Source organism: Brachycentrus maculatus, unplaced genomic scaffold (genome assembly GCF_059751285.1).
Source record: "Brachycentrus maculatus isolate JH-2025_06_01 unplaced genomic scaffold, ASM5975128v1 h1tg000007l, whole genome shotgun sequence".
NCBI lineage: Eukaryota > Metazoa > Arthropoda > Insecta > Trichoptera > Brachycentridae > Brachycentrus > Brachycentrus maculatus.
This window is the reverse complement of record NW_028280762.1, coordinates 1,164,952-1,188,804: the sequence shown is the minus strand read 5'-3', so window position 1 is coordinate 1,188,804 and position 23,853 is coordinate 1,164,952. Positions and strand designations below refer to the sequence as shown.

General features: G+C 33.6%; 2 protein-coding genes across 2 annotated transcripts in view; both read right to left on the bottom strand.

Annotated features, from left to right (window-relative positions):
- LOC148313611 (uncharacterized protein CG43867) overlaps nucleotides 1–15,445 on the bottom strand; it is a 481,259-nt gene extending 465,814 nt beyond the window's left edge. Inside the window, exon 1 of the mRNA XM_088260074.1 lies at nucleotides 15,133–15,445. The gene's annotated coding sequence lies outside the window, so the exon portion shown is untranslated. The remainder of the gene's footprint in view (nucleotides 1–15,132) is intronic.
- A 2,801-nt stretch (nucleotides 15,446–18,246) lies between these two features.
- LOC148313610 (anaphase-promoting complex subunit 1-like) overlaps nucleotides 18,247–23,853 on the bottom strand; it is a 28,669-nt gene continuing 23,062 nt past the window's right edge. Inside the window, exons 17-21 of the mRNA XM_088260063.1 lie at nucleotides 23,240–23,441; nucleotides 22,574–22,806; nucleotides 21,002–21,253; nucleotides 19,827–20,382; nucleotides 18,247–18,777 (exon numbers count right to left, since the gene is read on the bottom strand). Coding sequence (XP_088116189.1) covers nucleotides 18,310–18,777; nucleotides 19,827–20,382; nucleotides 21,002–21,253; nucleotides 22,574–22,806; nucleotides 23,240–23,441 — 1,711 coding nt within the window. The 3' untranslated portion in view covers nucleotides 18,247–18,309. The remainder of the gene's footprint in view (nucleotides 18,778–19,826; nucleotides 20,383–21,001; nucleotides 21,254–22,573; nucleotides 22,807–23,239; nucleotides 23,442–23,853) is intronic.

Below are 23,853 nucleotides of genomic sequence, written 5' to 3'. Positions count from 1 at the left end.
GAAATGTGCCATCGCCACAGGAAAACTCAGTGAGGGCACATAATTGTAAAAAAAAATGCAATTTGTGTATGATATGGTAAAAATTAATAAACACGACACAAAGTATCTTCATTAAGACACCTAACAAATAAATGACAAAGGTTGAATCAGAATTACGCAATTAAACGAAATATGTAGTACTGTTTCGTTCAATTACGCAAGAAAAAAGTAAATAAAAAATGTATTACTTTAGTCAGAAACGAAGAAAGGCGACGCGTGGGTTCTGGTAATTGGAAACGAATTCTCAATGGCCGTCTTCCGCCTACCACTGCGAGCACATATATATATATATATATATATATATATATATATATATATATATATATATATATATATATATATATATATATATATATATATATATATATATATATATATATATATATATATATATTTATTTATTACATACGTACATAATGGACAGAAGTAAACACGCCCTTACCAACAATTGATATTTTTACATTCAAAGTCTTCACAAAGCCGCTCAGCATCCTGCAGGTCTAAGTCTTAGCCACGTAGCACGTTTTGGGGCTTTTGTGCCAAAACGTGTTGTAGGTGAGAGAGGGTTGACAGCACTATCTCAAGTACGGTACATCCCCGCACGCCGAGCCAAAAGGAGCGGACAGAAACCAAGAAACAGAATCAAGAAGGAAGAGAGGAAACGTCTCTTTTTCTAAAATCTATGTGCTGATTTGTGATTTAACACTGGCAAACAGGTCTTTAGGGGGAAACTAGGCCGGGCGTGTGCGTAAAGTTAACTCTTTCTCAGCCAGTATTGTTTTGAAACTACGGGAAGAACGAGAACTTTTAAAACTTATTTATTTTCTTACAAAAATGTAAGTAATATTAGTATATAACCACTTACCGAGATTTTCGTGTCTACCGGTTTCGAGACGTACCCGTCTCTTCGTCAGGACAATAACTACCACAGCATGCAATCAATACTACCCTTCACTACCATAGCATCATTTTTTCACCCGCTGTATCATCACTACAGCGGGTGAAAAATCTCGGTAAGTGGTTATTTACTAATAAAATAAATAAGTAAAAATGACTAACCACAAAGTAAATGCTTTAAATATTAATAATACTGAAAACTTTATAAATTATTCGCAAAGTAAGTACTGACACTAATTCATTCATTTTCATTCAAATCTTTATCCGCACCCCATGGTGCATAGGGCACTACATCATATAAACGTAGTGTTATCTTGATCGTAAACACATGAAGGAAAGGTGATCAGCCCTCGCTTCAGGTGCCAGTCCAGGATAATATTAAATAAATATTGGAGTGAAAAAATCAATTATATTTATTTGACCCCCCCCTGGGAATCGAACCCGGGACCTCCTGAACGGTAACCGAGCGTGCTGACCATTACACTACGGAGGTGGACACTATTTACATACGGATTTTTTAGAACTGATCTAGTGAATCTACTCTGTCAACACTTTTTTTTATTATTAAGTTGGACCTACTGCAACTTACTTCATACCGTAAACTAAAAGCCTTGTTTGAAATATCCGAAATTTCGTCATTTGAGGTGGCCGATTCTACAAAATAACATGGTGATATAATGACTGAATTTTATTTTTGATACGCATTTATAGATAAATATGCATACTTTCATATTATGTTATTTTTTGACATCTCATCAAAGATGAAGAAGAATATGGAAGTCTGAGCATTTACGGGGATGACGACGGTCATAGGCAGTTTTACACACGTGTCATTTTACATTCGTGTAGCATTCACCAATTCTACCCATTATTGACAACCACACTACTCAAATTCTTGGAAGTTCAATATATGTATATGAACCAATTTTGAAACATCGTTCTTGAATCACTAGAACTGCACTAAAGACATTGGTGAGATGAAAAGAAGATTTTTACTAAGTAAATATTTTTATTTTTATTTATTAATATCATCAAAATATATATAATGATTAAAGAAAACACTTGTTTTTTACCACTTGAGTTTTATTAAAGACTACATGTTTCAGAAGTTAAACTTCCATCATTCAGGTCTGTATAGTAACTGAATGATGGAAGTTTAACTTCTGAAACATGTAGTCTTTAATAAAACTCAAGTGGTAAAAACAAGTGTTTTCTTTAATCATTGTAGCATGTCTTACCACAAAGTTAATGCAGAAACAATAAATAAAACAAAATATACATAATATATATTTTTTTAATTTTCAAATATCATCAGTGCACACTTTCAAATGTCAAATATTTTTTTTATATCCATAGAAATTAATTCGGATGAGAAAGGGTTTAAAGGTGCCTACCCACACAGGTTTAGGACTCCCCCCCGCCATGACATGCTCTCCATCAGAGTTGATTTATTATGTGTTTTTCTTTTATTTGAAAAGCGTTTGCTTGGATTTCCCGCCGGTTTTCGGCAATATGTAATATGGAACCCCGCAACAGGAATGTCGGGAGGCCATTTTTTCTCGACGGCTCTCGCGCGGACGCATAATCTCGACAAAACAGCTAGCCATTGGAATATAACACAGTATGTGTAGAATATAACGTACGTATTGCAAAGCGAAAGAACGCGCCTTATATGTACTTATGAGAATAATATGTTTTATCCGGCTCGAAGGACCATCGTTAATCAACACACATATGCATAAACAAATACACACAAATACAAATAAAAAAAAAAACGCCTTAGGGGCTATATATGTTTCATCCTGGTCATGACAGGTCACAAACGAACGTCGCGTTTATAAATTTAATATTTTTTTGATGATTATGATAAAAATTATTATCGAATTCAAACGAAAAGGGAGAGCTTACTTTATTTCCAGAAGTTAATTCATAATGTATTTTATTTTATTAAAAAAATATTATCTCTATTAAATAATTTTACCGTACATATATTGTTTGAAAATGATGCTGATCGCACCGAAACACGTGTCACAATAAAAATAAAAAATAGTGATATTTACCAAATTAACTTAAATTAAAAATGGATAGATATTGACCACAAAGTGAATCCCGAATCTATGGAAGAAAACAATTTTATCCCTAATTATATTTTGAGTGCGTTCGAATCTTTGTACATGAATGCTGGATTAAACTAACATAGGGTTGTTGGCAGTTTGTAAAATAATCTCACAAGATAATAACGGTTTTACCTATTATTACTTTTTAAAACTTGCAATCTCTAGGGATGAATAGAATATCCATCCATCCCTAAAGAATACAAGATATTTGTCAAACCCGATTGAAAAATAGTCCCAAATAAAATGTGGTTGAAAACAAAATTGTGTTTATTGGATTTATTTTTTTACTGACATTTCTTGGTGAAACTGCATTTTATATAATAAAAACAACTATATAGCTTTATCCACGTTTATAGTACCTGCCTAATGATGTCGGTAACGACGAAACTTGATCACTGCTCATATAAAATATAAGTGGAAAAAACTAAATAACTAGCTGTCATTTTATTATATAAAATACAGTTCCACCAAGAAATGCCAATACAAAACACAAATCTTATAAAAAAAAAGATACATAACATTTTTAAAACTATAATGTCAAGATATACTTAGTTGTTCTTTTATTATATAAAATGTTTTTTGTCGATTTTTGTACAGTACATAATAATATTTGTATATAATAAAACCCTTATCCGCACCCCAATGGTGCATAGGGCACTGCGTCATATAAACGCAGTGTTATCTTGATCGTTTACATATGAAGGAAAGTGATCAGCCCTCCGCTTCAGTTACCAGTCCAGGGTAGTATTGAATAAATATTACAGTGAAAAAATCACTTATATTTATTTTACCCCCCCTGGGAATCGAACCCGGGACCTCTAGAACGGTAGCCGAGCGTGCTGACCATTACACTACGGAGGCGGACTAAACAGTACAACATAAAAGTTAAAAAAAGTTTGAGTAACGTATTTATTAAATAATAATGGATGTTATAAAGTGATTACGTAAACCAGCCGATGACGAGTTGTAAACCATATAAATGCCCAGACCTCCTTAATTCCAGACATCAATAAAAACTGCCTTTTATTATTTGTTTTACGAGCGTATATTTCAATGTGTACTTAATAAATAATACACACACGATCCTTTGGTATCAAAAGATATTTGTTTTTAACACACCGCATGCCGTGATCGTGTAAGTGTAAACTAATTCAATCCTTTGTCAAAATAAATATTTCAGTATACGCAATATCAAATAACAATAAACACAAAACAATAATATAATACGAAAGTCATAAAAATGTAACGGTTGTTTTCTCGACAAATCAAAACGTACGCAGAATTTCGCTAAACATTTGCTGTAAAATAAATGCTTGCGTTTTAAAGACGTCATAGAAAATTTCTCAGCATTGTGAGAAATGCTATCAGTATTTTTTTTGAAGACCTACGCAGCTCTGTGCGACAATCGTTTTCAGCTTTACGTCATATTTTTCATTAGTCAAAGCAAATTACTCGTTTTTATGCATTTTTTGTCATACGCATAGAATAATAATGAATTCATTTCTTGAATGTTTTTCGCTGATACTTTGTGGCACATTTTATAAACTTTATAAAATTGAACAACTTTGTTTTAACCACTTTTTTATTATTAGTACACTTTAACCTACCGGTTTCGTCAAGAGCCTTGTCATCATCGGGGTTTATTAAATTCTAAAACATTAAAAACATTTAAAAAAAAACATTAAAATACTCATAATTAATTACAATCCCTTATTATTTTTGGTAAGGGAATGTAATTATTTATGAGTATTTTAATATTTTTAATGTTTTAGAATTTAATAAACCCTGATGATGACAAGGTTCTTGTCGAAACCGGTAGGTTAAAGTGTACTTATAATAAAAAACTGGTTAAAACAAAGTTGTTTAATATTAAAAAAAAATAAAAAATAATGAATTCAATTAAAATTTCATATCCTTTTACAAAATTTTTAGTAATATTAGTATTTAACCACTCACTGAGATTTTTTGTATACTGATTTCGAGACGCACTCGTCTCTTCGTTAGGATAATCATTACAATAGCATGCAAACAATACTACACGTCGATACTATTGGAGTATTCACATACTTAAAACTACATAAAATGTTGATCACGTACGATTTTGGTCAACGCGATCAAATGTGATGAATTAAAAAAATTGTCGCAATTTTAAAGTTACTAGATCTAGAGAAAGGCCAAAGAACTCTTGGATGCTGCAAAAAGAAAACATAATTCGAGGACATGGCCTAGGTGACGTTGTCCAAGATAGAAGTTCTTACAACCTGAGAACGAGGAGAGCTGACCCCAATAGTCTACAAAAATGATAAGGTGGGATGGAACCAGGAAAAATAACTCAATGTCAATTTTACAGGATTTTGTCGAAAAGCTTTATAAATAATCTTTAATTTTTAACAATCAATTAATGTTTTATAATTAAGATGTAACATTTTTTTTTAAATCACTATAAATATTTTATTATAACTTAATTATAATGCCTACCGGTTTCGAAGCTAACCGCTTCTTTTTCAAGTCTGATTAATACATTATAATTAAGATATACTAAAATATTTATAGTGATTTTGAAACAAAGTTACATTTAAATTATGAAATGGAAAATCACAATGTTAGTGCTTCAAATATTAATTATAATCAATTAATGTTTGTTTTTTTATAATTTATCACAGTTTTTATTACTCATTTATTTATTTTTTGATTTTCTACGTGCATTTTCTATTAATGAGTTCACCTAATAATGAGAACGTACATAGTTCTCGAAACTTGTTGCGTTTACATTAATTAATAAACTCAAAAGTAGTCTTACAATTTTTTTTATTTTTAAACTTTATAAAATAAAATAAAACTTTGTTTTAACCACTTTTTATTGGTACAATTTTTCCAACCGGTTTCGACAAGAACCTTGTCACCATCAGGGTTTATGTACTAATTCTAAAACATTAAAATACTCATAGTTAGGTTAGGTTGTTAATAGTTTGTAATAGATTGCCAGTTGGAAAAAGTGTACCAAAAAAAAGAGATTAAAACAAAATTGTTTTATTTTATAAAGTTTATAAAATGTGCCACAAAGTATCTCCGAAAAACATTCAGGAAATTTTATTTTTATACTGAAATTATAAAAATAAAATTTCCTGAATGTACGAATGCGGAAGGACGCCGTTCCAGCCTAGAAGTGAGGCAAGAGTCATTGTGAACAAACCGTGTCACATCCAGTGTTCATACTAAAATCCCGTAATTGTTCCCGTTCCCGTTCCTAGTACATTACGCGCACGAACAGAGGCAAAAGATAGATCATGTTCAGAAATATGAACGAAAATTTCATCAGAGATCACAGGTGCTTTGGAGTTGTGAAGAATATTATAGAGGTACTTCGCAGCTTCAATATACCATCACTGAAAGAGATTGAAAGTGTGCGGGGTACCCTGTACACGCTGACTAGATCCAGTTTTCTTTGCTTTGAAATATAAGACAATGTTTTAAAATATGTACAAAAATGCCAGTTCGCTAATTTGCAATTTACAACAAAATAATGACTTCTTCTCGCTAAAGAGAACGTATTAGATGAAAGAAAATGCTTTGTTAGATTCCAGTACTAGGCGGGTTTTGCCATACACGTTCTGGATTCTGTACATCGCGGTTTTTTAAAAACGCATCCACGTCGCAAAAACGACTCTAAAAACACTTTTCAAGTCCAAAATAGCTTATGAACTCTATAAATGATTAAAAAATGTTTATGGTCACTTGATTTATTATAAAATATTCAGAGAGTCTCATCATCAATGTTGAGTTTTGATTTGTACACTATTTCGTGCCATTTACACCTCTGAAATGTTTTTTTTTGTATTTTGTATGTTTTCTCGAAAGAGTTACTGCACGCCCCTGATAAGTACTTACCTGCTTTAGAATGAAGAAAAAAACCAAATGTAAAATTTACTATTGTCGTCATGTAAATCCACAGTCAGGGTTATTGTAACGGCGCTGGCTGAATAGCAATTTCCGACATTAGCCGTATACTTCAGGAGTAGGAGACAGGACATCTGAATGCTGTAATCTAACCAAAATTATTGGACCATTTGGCCCCGGCGCTACGGCACGAATTGCAAAATCGCACTCGAACCGCCAAGATCGCGGATGAGATCGTATCTCGCGAGAAACCGCCGATTAAAAGGTCCGGGGACATTGCCAAGTTTGACCCTAGGACTGTTTTTATGCTGGCGAGGTGGGCTATGAGCGCTTGTGCACTATACGGAATTTTACTATCCCGCGGACCGATTTTTTCAAATAAAAGCGACAACGACAGTTTAGCGTGATCGAGTTCACGCACACCGTGATCACGCACCGATCTGAAGAAAGACGGAGAAAAGCACAAGCCAATCATACGTTTTTTTCATATTGCACAGTAGTGCACAAGCGCTCTATGGGCGCTTGTGCACTACACAGAATTTTACTGTCCGGCAGTCCGGTAAGCATGATAAAACGGATGATTGGCTTGTGCTTTTGTCCGTCTTTCTTCGGATCTCCATCACCCTAAACTGTCGTAGTCGCTTTTAAAAGCCGGATCGCCGAACAGTAAAATTCCGTGTAGTGTACAAGCGCCCTATGCCGGGTATGCGACATTTCGCCTCGACGAACCTGGTCGCATGACCTTTTAATAAATTCTAGGTTTTTTTTTTCGGCGGCAGAAGGGATCATAGTTTAGGCGGAGATTATCATCAAGCGGAATGGAATGAGGACACTATCAGAAACAATTTGTCATTGTGCGTTATGTGAAGGGACTTGTAGGCGACTCTGCTGTAACGAGAGCGATAATTATGCCAAAACAGCGTAGGCATGCCACATTTCTTCGCTTCCATTTGACGTTCCTCGAAATTTAAATTAAGTTATATACTTATTTGTTTTTATTTCATAATACACAATTTTATAATTTACAATTATTTAAATATTTTATTAAGGAATTTAGCAAAATAGTAACATCGAGTTTTACGAATATACGAGTACATATCGCTAACTCCTTTCAACAACGTCATATATAAAAAAAAACTGATTTTTCAGAAGATCGTTTTCAAAGTTTAAAATATAATAAAATGTATTAGAAATAAATATCAAGCCACTTATTGAACTTTTTACTGTGCAACAGATCTTTTGAGGTAAAACCTGAATGTTTTTTCTCCGTTTACAAAATATTTAGTTTATTTTAAAAAATAATTAAACAAAACATTTTCTTCAAAATGCAAAAACAATACTTTCTGCCCTGTAGCGGGTAAATATCAAGTTAAAAATATGCCGCTTTTGCTGGGATATAGAATATTTTCAGTGCATTTCGAAAACATGCACAACTGAAAATTGTCGATTTTTTATATATGAGGTTGTTGAAAGGAGTGAGCGATATTACAAAATAAGAGATTACATGCGTAATCAACTAATAAGGTGATTTAAAATCTTATTACAATTCCTCTCCATTGCAAATGCATGTGATAATTGCCTCAATGACTGAGTATTAAAACGATTGATGATAAAACCGTATGATGATATTTTCACTCATTGCTGTGAATTAAATTAAAGCAGTTATAATGATAACGATGACAAATTTACTGATGAAACTTTAACAACAACAAAAAGAAAATACTGGTCGAAGAAAAAGGACGACTTTACATTAGAATACTATAAAACAATTGATGACAAAATCGTATGATGATATTTTCACTCATTGTTGTGAATTAAATTAAAGCAGTAATAATGATAACGATGACAAATTTACTGATGAAATTTTAACAATAACAAAAAGAAAATACTGGTCGAAGAAAAGGGCGACTTAATATTAGAATACTGTAAAACAATTGATGCAAAATCGTGTGATAATATTTTCACTCACTGTTGTGAATTCAATTACAACAATAATAATGTTAATGATTTTATTTTTTGACATCTCATCAAAGATGAAGAAGAATATGGAAGTCTGGGCATTTACGGGGCTGACGACCGTCATAGGCTGGTTTCAGTGATCACTTTACACACATTCACCAATTCTACCCATTATTGACAACCACACTACTCAAATTCTTGGATGTTCTATATATATGAACCAATTTAGAAACCTTGTTCTTGAATCACTAGAACTTCACTAGAGACGTCTATTGGTGAGATGTGAAGAAGCTTTTTACTAAGCAGAAACTCTGTTATTAGTACGTGAGGTTCGAATCCTGGATTATAATCACATACATGAGAAACGCCAGAAAATATTATTATCATTTTTATTATTTTACCTCATAATTTGACCAGTTAATTTACTTGCAACATTTTGAGTGTGTCCAAATTCTCGTTCACAAATCTGGATTATCTGCAATTATAGGAGTTATTTTTCATATTACTTTTTGACACATCATCAAAGATAGTAGATCCTATAATTGGAGAAAATCCAGATTTGTGAACAAGTATTTGGACACACTCAAAATGTTATTATAAATTTACTGACGTAACTCAAATAAATGTCTTTTTCAAATACTGGTCTAAAAATGGACAAATTTATATCGGTATACTGTAAAACAATTGATGGTAAAACCGAATGGTGATATCGTAGTCGTACAGGAGAAAGTGACCAACTAACAAAAGGTAAAATGTTCAGGAGGGCCATTTAAGTCACTTTTTTTGGCAACAAAATAAACATCAATGCAGTTAGTCATTTTTACCAAGTCAATGTATTATACTTCCAAGTTTAAAATTCTTCGGGATGTTTTCAGGGCAATATTAAGCTAGTAAGATATCAAATAGTCAATGATCACGTTTTTGTAAACAAATGCACTTGGTCACTTTCTCCTGTATGACTACGATATTTTCACTCACAATTTTGAAATAAATTAAAAACAATAATAATGAAATTGTCCACAAATTTGTTGGCGAAACGTAAACACATATTTTTTTCAAATAATGATCAAAGAAAAAGGAGGAATTTATATCAGCATTCCGAGTAGTGATACAAACGTTTATTATATCGACCATTTACGTCAAAACATCGTAAAAGTCAGTTGGGTTTATATCGTTTTGCTTTTGTAAATTCGACACAAAATAAATATACGAATAGTCTGGAAAAAATCGTATACTTTGAAGCGTCTTTGTAAGTCTGTTGTATAAAATTTATAAACGATTATATAAAATTTAAAAAAAAATTCAAATCTGTTTTGTAACTCGCCTTGATCTATCATTGTGACATATTTTCTTCACAATTATATGTATTTATATTTGAAAAATAGTACTTTTAAAATTTGACCATTATTTTAACCGAATATTTTTATAATTTGTATGGATGTGATGTGATAGCTAAAAACCATACGAAAAAAATCACAATTTCAAGCAAATCGTATCTGTTTGACATTTTCAAAAAAATTTTTTTTTGCGACAATAACGAAACCAACTGTCAATGCGACGTTTTTTGAAAACGAGCAAGAAATATAAACGTAATTAAAATAACGCTTACCGCTTCTTTACAAGACTGATTAATACATGTGAACGATGAAGAAGCGGTTAGCTTCAAAACCGATAGACATTATAATTAAGTTATAATGAAATATTTATACTGATTTTAAAACAAAGTTATATTTTAATTATAAAATGGTAAATCACAAAGTTAGTGCTTCAAATATAAATTATAAATATAAACATATTCCAAATTTCTACTGATTGTGGTTGGAAATTTCGTGATGCTTAACGATACTGGTCTGCGTTTAGATTGATTTTAAACACATGGCATATAGAGCGACAGTAATTTACTAGAAAAACTACAGTTTTAATTTAATGAGGATAAGAGTGAAAATCGACATAGCCTCCTTTTTATATGGACTTAAAATTGAACTTGATTTAATTTTCACAGGATTTGTGAATAGTCTTTTTTTCAAGTCTACTGAAATATCTATGACGTCAATTTCCACATGTTGGTTATAATTGCCAAGAATATAAGCAGGCTAATTTGATTGTAACATTCCGATGTGTGAAACTAATTAAATGTATAATTAAACGAGTTTTATTGATATATCAGATTACTCTACAGACGCCTCACTTCTAAAGTAATTACCTAAATATAATTGGCAAAAAAAATACTAACAAAAAGTGGTCAATCTTCTTTGTTTTGTCGTTCATTATCGTGTATATCTATTTCCGTATAATACTTTTTTTTGACCTGCGTTTAATTGTTTTTAACGCTATACAACAACAAAAACAAAAAAAAATATTTCGCCAGGAATATGTTGGCACTGAGGTTCACTAACTTTTTGAGTCCATCGCCCCTAGGATTATATTTTTCAAATGAGTAGACGGCCAAAAACGGCGATATATCCAGTCTTACCTTTTTTTAAATTACCTAACGTCCAAGTGACTCTGAAATCTAGCTACGGCTTATGCAACACCGCTTATCATGACCCTACTCAGGCTTCAACTTTATCGTTGATAGACGTTTCATATCAAATTGAGATACCTTTAATAATATTGACCTATTTATCAATTAAATAAATTGTATAAAACCGTTTCATCAATTGATTCGGAAGTCATTTTGTGGTAAAATCTATCAATTTTTAATTTCACATGGTAAATACCACTAATTCAAAATAATTCAGAAATAGGGGTATTTACCAAGTAAAACTTAAATTAGAAATATAAAATCGTCCCCCAAAACACTCGATCGTCCCCCAAGCACCTTGGAGGGGGCGATATCGGCTACTTTAGGAATCACTGCCTTTGGCGTTGCGATATTAGCGAACAGGCGTCACTTGCAAGTAGCTCGTAACTTCACAAGGCTGTTGACTGTCGCATATTCTAACAAATTAAGACCTGTTTGCACAATTGATTTGGGTCTTGCCATTCTAAAAACGGAGTACAATCGTTGCGTCCGTAAGTTCATTAAATTTCAGAACAACATAGAAGATTTAGGATTAGATAAATCCTGGCATCAAGGCTAAAAATGTTTTGAATTTTAATATTATTTACTATATCGTACACTGGATTATTCACCCTACGGATGAGAGGTCAATTTTTGAAGGTGTCTCAAATTAACTTTTTTGTTTTATTTTATTTAGAAACTTTACAACAGTTACTTTAATACATTTACATTACATGAGTAACAAAAAACAGGTATTTGTAGCATTCCATTTACAAAATTTCACATATCACTCACTATTGAAAGGATTCAACAACGCCATATATAAAAAACGACCATTTTCAGTTTTGCATGTTATCGAAATGCCCAGAAAATGTACTATATCCCAGCCAAAGCGGCATATTTTTAACTCAATATTTACCCGCTACAGGGCAGAAACTGTTTTTGCATTTTGAATAAAAATGTATTGTTTTATTATTTTTTTAAATAAACAAAATAAATTTGTAATGGAGAAAAAACCTTCAGGTTTTACCTAAAAAGATGTGTTGCACAGTAAAAAGTTCAATAAGGGCTTGATATTTATTTTTAATACATTGTGTTATATTTTAAATCTTTAAAAACGTTCTCCTGAAAAATCAAGTTTTTTGATTTATGACGTTCTTGAAAGGAGTGAGCGATATATCAAAAAACGACCATTTTCAGTTTTGCATGTTATCGGAATGCCCAGAAAATATACTATATCCTAGCAAAAGCGGCACATTTTTAACTTAATATTTACCCGCTACAGGGGTGAAAGTGTTGTTTTTGCATTTTGAAGAAAAGGTATTGTTCAAATATTTTTTTGAATATTCTAAATATTTTTCAAATGGAGAAAAAACATTCAGATTTTACCTAAATAGATCTGTTGCACAGTAAATAGTTCAATAAGTGGCTTGATATTTATTTTTAATACATTGTATCATATTTTTTGACTTAAAAAACGATCTCCTGAAAAATCAAGTTTTTCTTATATAAGTATGACGTTGTTGAAGGGAGTGAGCGATATGTAATTTAATATAAATACCTGGAAGAGGGACGGGAGGGAGGAAAAGGGGAAAAGAGGAAGATCAAAGCTCAAGTCCAAGACAAATTATGTGAAAATAGGGACACATCACGATATGAATATCGACTATGTGCGCGATCTCAGTGCTGACAATGTCGAGTAGAACATATCGAAAATTCCCATATTCATCGTTGACCAATTTTAATGAACGATAAATATAGAATATGCAACAAATTTCGTTCTTCCTTTTTTGTGAAAGAAGATGGAAGTTTGAGCATCCCAGGGCTTACGACCTGGCATTTGGCTGGCTTAAGGGATAACTTTATAATCTTAAAAACCGTATGCGGAAGGATCTAAGTCCATTGCATAAATACAAGCTTCAAGGATTAACGCAATAATGGGTAGAATGGTGAACGCTACACAAGTGCATAAAGCGATCGCTTAAGCCAGCCTATGCGACGTCGTAAACCCTGTAAACACCCAGACATACTAATTATTCATCAATGTTGAGATATCAAGGTCAGGAGTCGGACTAATCGGCGGACATTAACGAGGACATACATAAATGTAGAAGAGGTGAGGAATGTTTGCAAAGATAGACTGGTGTGGCGTTCTACGCTCTCTGCCTATCCTTGCGAGGAAGCGACGTGATAGTTTGTGAGTTTATATACTCTTATTCAACGTTAATACAGGTTTTTCTGTCTTCTTCATTCTCTTTTGATAAAAAGGGATTATCCCTCCTGTTCCCAACACACATTCAAATAAAAACATATTTATTTAGTTAGAAGAAACTAAAATCCACTTAATGATCGATAATCCTTGTACATAATAAGTAAGCTACATACTTATGAAAAATGCAATTCCCATCCAAAAAAATCTCTTTTGATAAAAAGGACATAAAAATCAGTATGAATTGACCAGATTTTGAATAGGGTCAGTTCCAGAGGTATTTGTGTTTTTTTACCTGCGTTATAATAGGGTAGACACCCTTTTTTCATTATAGGGCGGGCAAGTATGTAAGGGACCTTCGGCATTCAGTATAATAAAGGGATTTTTTAGAGAGATTTCGATGGGAACATTAGGTACCCTCATTCCTAAAGAAATGCGCAATTCTTAGGCAAATTGCTATAGAAACATTAAAAGAAACTTGGATAAAAAATATTATCTAGATTTGTAATGGATTTCAATGTAAATATTGGATTATTTATTAATTGTTAAATCAAACACAGATTTTTTGAGTCTACTAAGTTGTATTTTATTGTTAAAAAACACATTAAAATTCATATTGTGACAATTCGGCCGTCCAAACTTAAAACACAGTAAGGGACATTTTTTTCGAAGCACATTTTTTTCGCATTTTTGGACTAAGTAGAATCTACATAGTACAAAAATGCAAAAAAAAACGTACTACAATAAAAATGTCCCTTACTGTGATTTGAGTTTGGACAGCCGAATTGTCACAATATTAATTTTTATGTGTTTTTTAACAATAAAATACAACTTAGTAGACTCAAAAAATCTGCGTTTCATTTAACAATTAATACATAAATTAAAATGGAGTTCTACAAATTAAACGCCAAATCAATAAATAAGTAAATATTAGACATACTCGATAGAAGTATTAAACAAACTTTAATATAAATATTAGGTAGATTTTTATTAAACTACTATAAAATAAATATCCCCTTATAGCATTCATTGCGTCCTTCAAAATATGAACATAAAAAAATTCGGTTAAATTTAAATTAAAATTCTGTTTGCATATTGTTGATTTTTAATTTAGTAATTAACATGCATTCGCGGCGTAATTCTTTAAAACGTTAACGCTTCAATGAATGATACCGGTTTGATAAAAATAAAAAGTTTTATAACAAAACAACCGGAATGGTAAAATTAACATTATCACTTTTGTATGTAATTTGAAAATATCATTTTAAAACTATTTGTTGTAAAAACTTTAAAAATAAACACGCCTAAGTTTAAAAAATGGATATTCACTTGTTTGATAATGTCATATTACGTTCTCAAGAAATTCCGACGTTAGATAAAATAGAAAGGGTTCTGATAACTTGTAGGTCAGAATCCCCGATAGCCGATACAATACAAATTAGACCGCGCATGGAGTCGAACATTATCCGAAGTTAGGTTAGAAATACGGGAAAATAAATGATTTAACTTACTATTAATTAACCAACAGTCGGACGAGAACACTTCAACAAACTGTCACATGATAAACAAACGAAATGTCAGATTAAAACACATCGAAAACTGTCAATACACAAAACGTCATAACTGGAACGGATCGCGGTCATAGCTAGATATTGAATATTGTGACAAATATGAACTAACACTTAGTGCACGAATTCGGAAATTTAAAAACTGATTCAAGTTCTCTGATTTGCCGGTTGATTTATCACCCAGAAGTGTTAAATGTGAATAAAAAAGCGTGCGAAACAACCTCACCACTCCTTTTCTCTTACCATTCCGTACGACAGCGAACAGCTGCAGTACGAGGCCGTGTTTTCATATTTCTAGGCACGGTAAGCCATCTATTATTCACGTTTCTCACTACGCTACCACCTGTTGGCGATGCGCTAAGCTCTGTCGGTAAAGCAGTTTTCACATTCGCTTCGGCGCGAATTTAGAACGACTGTCACGACAGCTAAAAACTGGATTTCGTCACCTGTGTTTATTTAACTACGTATTAGGATTTTAAGTGCACTTGCTAGAAGAAAATATTGTTAAAAATAATAAATATGGAACACAGTGATCTGGCAAAAATATATGGTGGTGTTAAGCGTTACCCAATTTATTGGGAAGCATTGAATATTTTTGTATTGTTTTAACTTAAGCTGGCAATTCTAGTTCAGTGATGTTAGGATTATTTATTATTATTATTATATCTCATTTCGTTATGTTGCGGCAATATGTACATATTTATGCGTTTCAGAGACCATATTTGTAACGGTGTGCACATATTTATGCATTTCAGAAACCTCGTGTTGCGGCGGTTTGCATATATTGATGCATTTCAAAAACCTTGTTGCGGCAGTGTGCACATATTTATATGTTTTATAAACCTCATGTTGCGGTGGTGTGTACATATTTATGCATTTTATAAACCTCATGTTGCGGTGGTGTGTACATATTTATGCATTTTATAAACCTCATGTTGCGGTGGTGTGTACATATTTGTGCATTTTGGTTACCTTCAACATTATAAACAAAAAATACGTCTTAAACATGTAATTTCTTGTCATGCTTTGCTCCAAAATTAATGTCCGTCTTATTTTAAAACACTTATCCGCACCTTAATGGTGCATAGGGCACTGTGTCATATAAACACAGTGTTATCTTGATCGTTTTTACACATGAAGGAAAGGTGATCAGCCTTCCGCTTCAGATACCAGTCCATGGTAATATTGAATAAATATTACAGTGTAAAAATCACCTATATTTATTTTACCCCCCTTAGGAATCAAACCTGAGACCTCCAGAACGGTAGCCGAGCGTGCTGACCATAACACTACGGAGGCGGACAAAATGTCCGTCTTATACTCAAGATTAATATAAAAATGTCTAGTGTTTTGTTTAAAATTACCGCTAATCCTAAAAAAATATATTAGATGCCGTGGGATATTTATTTCTATCTGGAAACATTGTATGTGGTCATGGGAATCTTATAACAAAAAATGTAGTCCACAACACAATACCACAGATGCATTTTTAGTACACAAAAACACTTCATGTAATGTAATGATTGGCAATGAAGAGAAAGGTGAAGTTAGTTCAGATGACAATTTTCAGGGATTGCCAGTTCGGTTAATGACTAATTAAACTAAGATTTTTTTAGTCTGATTTTTCCACCTAATAATAAAAATGATGAATTTTGTCGTTTCCTTTTCATTGCTGAAAAACTTAGGTACATCTTATAGCCCGTAGCATCTTTAGTATATAAAATGGAGTTAAATTTATTTCTTTTTTATATTATTTCGAGAAATAAAAATACTTTGTGTTCTGATCCACTCACATTTTTACTAATCAACTAGTTTCGGCAACAACCTGTTGCCCTCTTTAGGGTTTCATTTATTACTAAATGTATATATATATATATATATATATATATATATATATATATATATATATATATATATATATAGATATATATATATATATAGATCAGAACACAAAGTATTTTTATTTCTCGAAATAATATATCAATATGATCCACAAAGTTAATGCTTTCAATATTCAAAATATTTCTTTTTTATGTTACATTAAGAATTTTTTGTTTGTTATTTTTTTAACTTGTATTTTCCAACTTTGTCATATGAAAATTAGACTGTACTTGGATTCTTTCATATGAGTATGCAACAATGCCGTTTTATCCTTGTTCTGACCTGTATCTGCACCCAGTGGTGAATAGGACACTGCATCGTATCATAACAGTCTTACCTTTTTGCTAATTTCATGAAGGTAAGATAATCTGTCGGGCATTTCAAGTATCAGTCCAGGGTGATATAAAATCAATATTTAAAGTGTAAGAACTTTACATACTTATTTTGACCCTCCAATCGAACCCTGGGCCCGGAGCATGGTAACCAAACAACTATGTAATTGCTTCACCACAGATACGTACAAGAATGAAGTTGGGGAAAATGAAATACAATATTAAAAAAAACATGTTTATTGCATTTTTTTTTTTGACATCTCATCAAAGATGAAGAAGAATATGGAAGTCTGGGCATTTACGGGGCTTACCACCGTCATAGGCTGGTTTGAGTGATCACTTTACACACGTGTAACATTCACCAATTCTACCCATTATTGACAACCACACTACTCAAATTCTTGGAAGTTCTATATATATGAACCAATTTAGAAACCTTGTTCATGAATCACTAGGACTTCACTAGAGACATCTATTGGTGAGATGTAAAGAAGCTTTTTATTAAGCAGAAACTCTTATATTAGTATGTGAGATCCGAATCCTGGATTATAATCACACACATGAGAAACGCCAGAAAATACCATTTTCATTTTTATTATTAAGCTTATAATTTGACCAGATAATTTATTTACAACATTTTGAGTGTGTCCAAATACTTGTTCACAAAATCTGGATTATCTCCAATTACAGGAGTTATTTTCATAACTATGAAAATAACTCCTGTAATTGGAGATAATCCAAATTTTGTGAACAAGTATTTGGACACACTCAAAATGTTGTAACTATGTAATTACTTCACTACAGATACATACAAGAATGAAGATGGGGAAAATAAAATACAATATAAAAAAACATGTTTATTGCAAACTAAATTATCTACATTGTTCTTAAAATAATAAATTACAGATTATGAATACTCTGTATTGATAATGCTAACAATTTTTTGTACTGTTGAAGAATCTAGGCCTAATTTTTCTTTTGAGACAAAAATATCGAAAACATTGAAATGAGATGCGTCCTCTTTACCATCTGAGAATATTTTATTTGGTATATCGTAGTACGTTATGTACGTGGCTAATTTCTTACTATCACAGCATTCAAAGATCATGGAATAAGAATTCTCATTCCTTTTGATAAATTCCTTGAGACTCTGTCCTAATTCTTGCTCCCACGAGTCGAAGATGTATTCTACTTTCTGTTTCAATGAGACGGCAAATTCGTTTGAGATCAGAGGTTCATTTTTAGACTTCGAACTATCAGACATGCCTTCTATCCTCTCGTTGTACCTGCTATTGTGGTTATTTATGTGAGCAAACAGAAGCTTCAGCTGCCAGACCTGATGAACTGAAGTGTTCTTGGATAAATCCTGAAGAATCTGAAAAAATAATTACACTTTAGACACTTTACGCAAAAATGAAAATATTTTTCTTCTTCTTCAAACCCTTATCCGCACTCCAATGGTGCAAAGGGCACTGCATCATATAAACGCAGTTTTATTTTCAGGGTCCAGGGTAATATTAAATAAATTTTAGAGTGTAAATCATTAATAATCATTAATCATTTTGTCCGCCTCCGTAGTGTAATGGTCAGCACGCTCGGCTACCGTTCTGGAGGTCCCGGGTTCGATTCCCAAGGGGGGTAAAATAAATATAAGTGATTTTTTTACTCTCATATTTATTCAATATTACCCTGGACTGGTACCTGAAGCAGAGGGCTGATCACCTTTTCTTCATGTGTAAACGATCAAGATAACACTGCGTTTATATGACGCAGTGCCCTATGCACCATTGGGGTGCGGATAAGGGTTTTATTATTTATTATTAAATCATTAATATGTATTTTCATCCCCCCCCCTGGGAATCGAACCCGGGGCCTCCAGCACGGTAGCTAAACGCACCGACCACGACACTACGGAGGGCATTTAAATTTGAACATTGATTTTAAGACCGTGAAAATGGCAAAAATTACAAATTACGAATTATCATTATTCTAATGAACGAACTGATGTACAGGTTTATTTTATTTTTTGACATCTCATCAAAGATGAAGAAGAATATGGAAGTCTGGGCATTTACGGGGCTGACGACCGTCATAGGCTGGTTTAAGTGATCACTTTACACAAGTGTAACATTCACCAATTCTACCCATTATTGACAACCACACCTTTCAAATTCTTGGAAGTTTTATATATATGAACCAATTTTGAAACATTGTTCTCGAATCACTAGAACTTCACTAGAGATATCTATTGGTGAGATGAAAAGAAGCTTTTTATTGAGCAGAAACTCTTTTATTAGTATGTGAGGTCCGAATCCTGGATTAATTCATTAATCCTGTAATTGGAGATAATCTAGATTTTGTGAACAAGTATTTGGACACACTCAAAATGTTGTGTACAAGTTTATTTGTGATGGGTAAACTTACTTTAACTAATGTGACCCAGACTGGTAGTATGCACAGTGTATCTCGTATGACACATTCATATGTTACAACGGCCAATATTTGTATGAATTCTCTTTCTCCCGGAGTGTGCTTATCACATACACATTTGCTGTCTAACTTAAACAGAGTCTTGTATTCTGTCGAGTTGGTTGTTTTATCTTTTCTCTTGAGATATTCCTCCGGCTTTTCTGTCTCTCCGAATATCTTAGTGACCCCGGAAAAATAACAGGTACTGCAAATATTATTATTGCAGAATTCTTCATTTTTATCGCCCTTTAAATTTTCAGACGAAGATCCCGAGAATGTGGTGGCCAAGGCGTTGGATAAAGGGTCGAATAAGTAGTGTTTTGTGAAGTTGACCGTTCCAGGGTTGTTGGAAAAGGCGAGGATGTTATCCGGTTTCGCAGACCAGACGTTAGATTTTTCCGTGGTCAGCATTTGGGCGAGGAGACTCTGGAAGCCTTGAGGGTCTTCCAGATATGAAAGACAACCGGCTTTTTGCTTCACATCGAGGCAAGAAGATGTTTCGAGAAGGGATCTGAAATATAATCAGAAAATACACATTACATTAACCTTCCTTATACAAAGTATCTAAAAATGATTCATGCTCCCAAGGGGGTATATGAGGGGCCTCATTCGTCTGAATAGAAATATTGTATGTAATAATACAGAACTTGCGAAAAACGACATGCAGTCAGTAGCATGTTCACAGATTGACTGTGCGAATCGTAGCGTGTATGATCGAAAGAATGCTGTTCATAACTGCCATCTCGCTTCCACACAGTTGTGGTGCACAGTAGTAATAAATAAAAAGTCTAAGGTTAACATACGTAACACACGGGACACGGACCATTTGATTATTGGATCATGTATCAATAGGTTTAACCATGATCCCAGGAATATTTATCAAAGCAAGAAATTGAGAACAACATATTTAGGAATTTTCAAAAAAAAAAATGCCCCAATATTATTGCAAAGACTACAAAAAATTTGAATGAATTGTTTGAAAGATTATAATGTTATCAAATGAAACACTATTTTAGGGGGATTTCGAACCACCCTCTCAGGTCTGGGAAGGGAAAAATGAACATGTCCCACCCTTAATGAATAAATTTATCAAAAAGATAGAAGTTCATAAATGGATTAATAAAACATACAAGAGCTGGTCCCAATTTCTGTTCCTCTTGAAAACAATCGACCAGTATCTGTCATCCGAGATTCTAACTTCCTTCAGCTTGTCCAGTTCCGGAAGCAGGCAGGGTCCCCTCAAGTTGACCAACCGCTCCTTGTCGAGTGTCACCACCTGCACGTTGGCATAGCAAATCTTCCCCGAGGATATATCCCGGGGGATCAGCAGCCTGGGTTCTGTTGCCAATACGTAGAGGTGCCGAAAGGCTTGCAGATGGTACCTGAAAATCACATTTAACCTTATTGAAATTTTAAATAAACTACTTGCACTTTTAGGCAACAGCCCCTCATACTGGAAGTCCTGAAGAGGAGAAGGTGGACATGGTTGGGACATGTCCTTAGAATGCCACCTGAGAGCATCAACCCCTCATGTCTTTTCTTCCAACCCCGAGGATTCTGGCGTCCCGGAAGGCCGCTGACGACCATTCACCGACTATACTCAGCGGAACTTCGAGACGCCGGACTGACCTGGGAGGAAGCCAAGGAGACTCGTAGAATTTTACAATGATAAAAAAAATCATTTTGATTTCACACCAAATCAGGCCATTTTTCAAAATGGGTTTGTGAGATTTGTTTCTGTAGCTGCTGATAATATTGATGCACATGTAAAAAAATGCAAACAAATGGTTGTTTTTTCAGAATTTAATAGGCTAAAAACTGTCCTTAGTATAATGACACGACATATTTTTATTGTGTTCTGCGGTGCATTTATACTGTTTATTTTTATTATTTAACCGGATCCACGTGGCTCGCATAACTGTATGTGTTTTAACAAAACATGCCCCATACGCAGCTGACATAAGCGTATGTGTTTTTACTTTGCTCCAAGTTTCGAACCTCAGTTCAACTTGGAGGGATTTTTTCATGGTGTGGAACTTTGGATAAAATAATACGTCAATCCTTGGCCTTATGACATCTGTTGAAATATCTGACTAATAATTTGTAACATCACAAAGATAAATAAAAGAACAGATCCCTGATTTTTCTTGAGGTCGGTAATTAGTCCGCGACATAATCATGCCCTATATCTGTCTCACTCTCGACGCTACGCATCGCCAGTGGGTAAGAGTGACACACGATGCGTGCTTTGATTTATTTATGTTACGATCTTATTTGTTTATATTTTAATATATTTCAAGAATAATGTGACGCACCTGTATTATAGAGTACCAAAAAGGCACAATGAATCCCATTGAACGTTTTTGTTTAGGGAAATAAATCGTTTCTCAACTAAATACATGATAAAAGTAATCATTTAAAAAAACGGCGAAATACCGCCACGTACGGGCGTCTCTCAGGAACAAAGTTAACACGGTTAAAAGGTTAAACACCCTTTTGGAATTTTTTTTTTTACAGAAGTAACCTAAATATAAATCGCTTTTTATAAAAAAATAATGATTGCAATCATAAAAATTAGAAAAGAAAGAATGTGGTTTCTGAATCTTTTGACAATATTTAATTTTAAAATAAATATAGAGTATGCATAGTATTGTAAAAATTACAAAAGTGTTTATCCCACAAAAGCACAGTTATAAACCAACCTGTTATCATTGCTGTGCAGCGGAAATTTGGGGAAGAAGGCGCACAGGAGAGCTGCCGTTGCAGTCGGCGTTGTGGCCAAAGTGTATCGTCCCGCGCCCAAAAACAGTAAACCCAACGCGGAATGCACTGCCAACTGCGAGCCATAACTCAATGCACTCGCGCCGGGTCCGGCTTTGGACCGCTGGTGGCGACACAACCTCATGATGTCTAAATCGCCTGTTCCTGCCATTACCTATAATAAAATATACTATTTATCCACTTAGTGCTTTTAATCTTTCTCTTCCGGTGCTAAAATAAAAATGCGCGTCCCGGGTTCGGGTAGTCACTACACAATAAAAAATTTGCAATTTTGAAACGGAAAAATACGGCCATTCATAGCTTATTCCCTTAATTAATTATAAATGAAGTTTAAATTTTTAATTATTTAGAATTATTTGCTGAAAACATTAAAAAACCATCTGGCAACGCTCATGGAACAAGCATAGGTCCACAAATACCCAGACCAATTGAAAATAAATCTTTCTTGAATTTACTATGCAATTAACAGGAATCGGACCCATGACACCAGTTTAGCAGCTGAGCATCTTACCCAACTACGCCACAACGCCTGTCAAAACAATCAAGTTACTCATAGGTTATATATGATATACAAAAATTTATGTTACCATAGCAGCGCTGATGAGAACCAGATTTAGGCAGGTCTCGGTAGTTGCCTTTCCCGCCAGTTCCCCGATGCTTTTCGATCCGAACATGATGAGCTTTTTGACGTAAAACAAAATAGTGTCACGGGCATCTTGGTTTGCCGAGCCCGCAAACCGCAGTCCAATCGAGAAACAGGCCCCAGCCACTATATTGCAGTAGACTTGGCTGAAAGTAAATACATGAAACTAATTAAAACTTCTTCTTCTTATTGTAGGCTTTGCGGCCTGTTTTTAAGAGGGATTAGCCTCCTGCGATGTCGATTCCCAGCTATCGACCCATCTCTTTGGTGGTCTGCCCGGGAGTCGTCTACCATGGGGTTGGCCGTACAGTGCGATGTGGGGGAGTCTGGATGGTTCTATTCTCCTCACATACCATTGTCTCCTTCGTTGCCTTCCCCACCTAATGACATCTTCGATCTCGGATATTTCCCTGATCCTGGCATTTCTTATTCAATCTCTCTCTGACGATGATCAATCTCTCTCTGAAATGAAGACTCTAAGAAGCATATCAGGCAAGAAGACTCTTGCCTGATATGCTTTTTAGAGTCTTCATTTATTTTATTTCTAATTAAAACTAT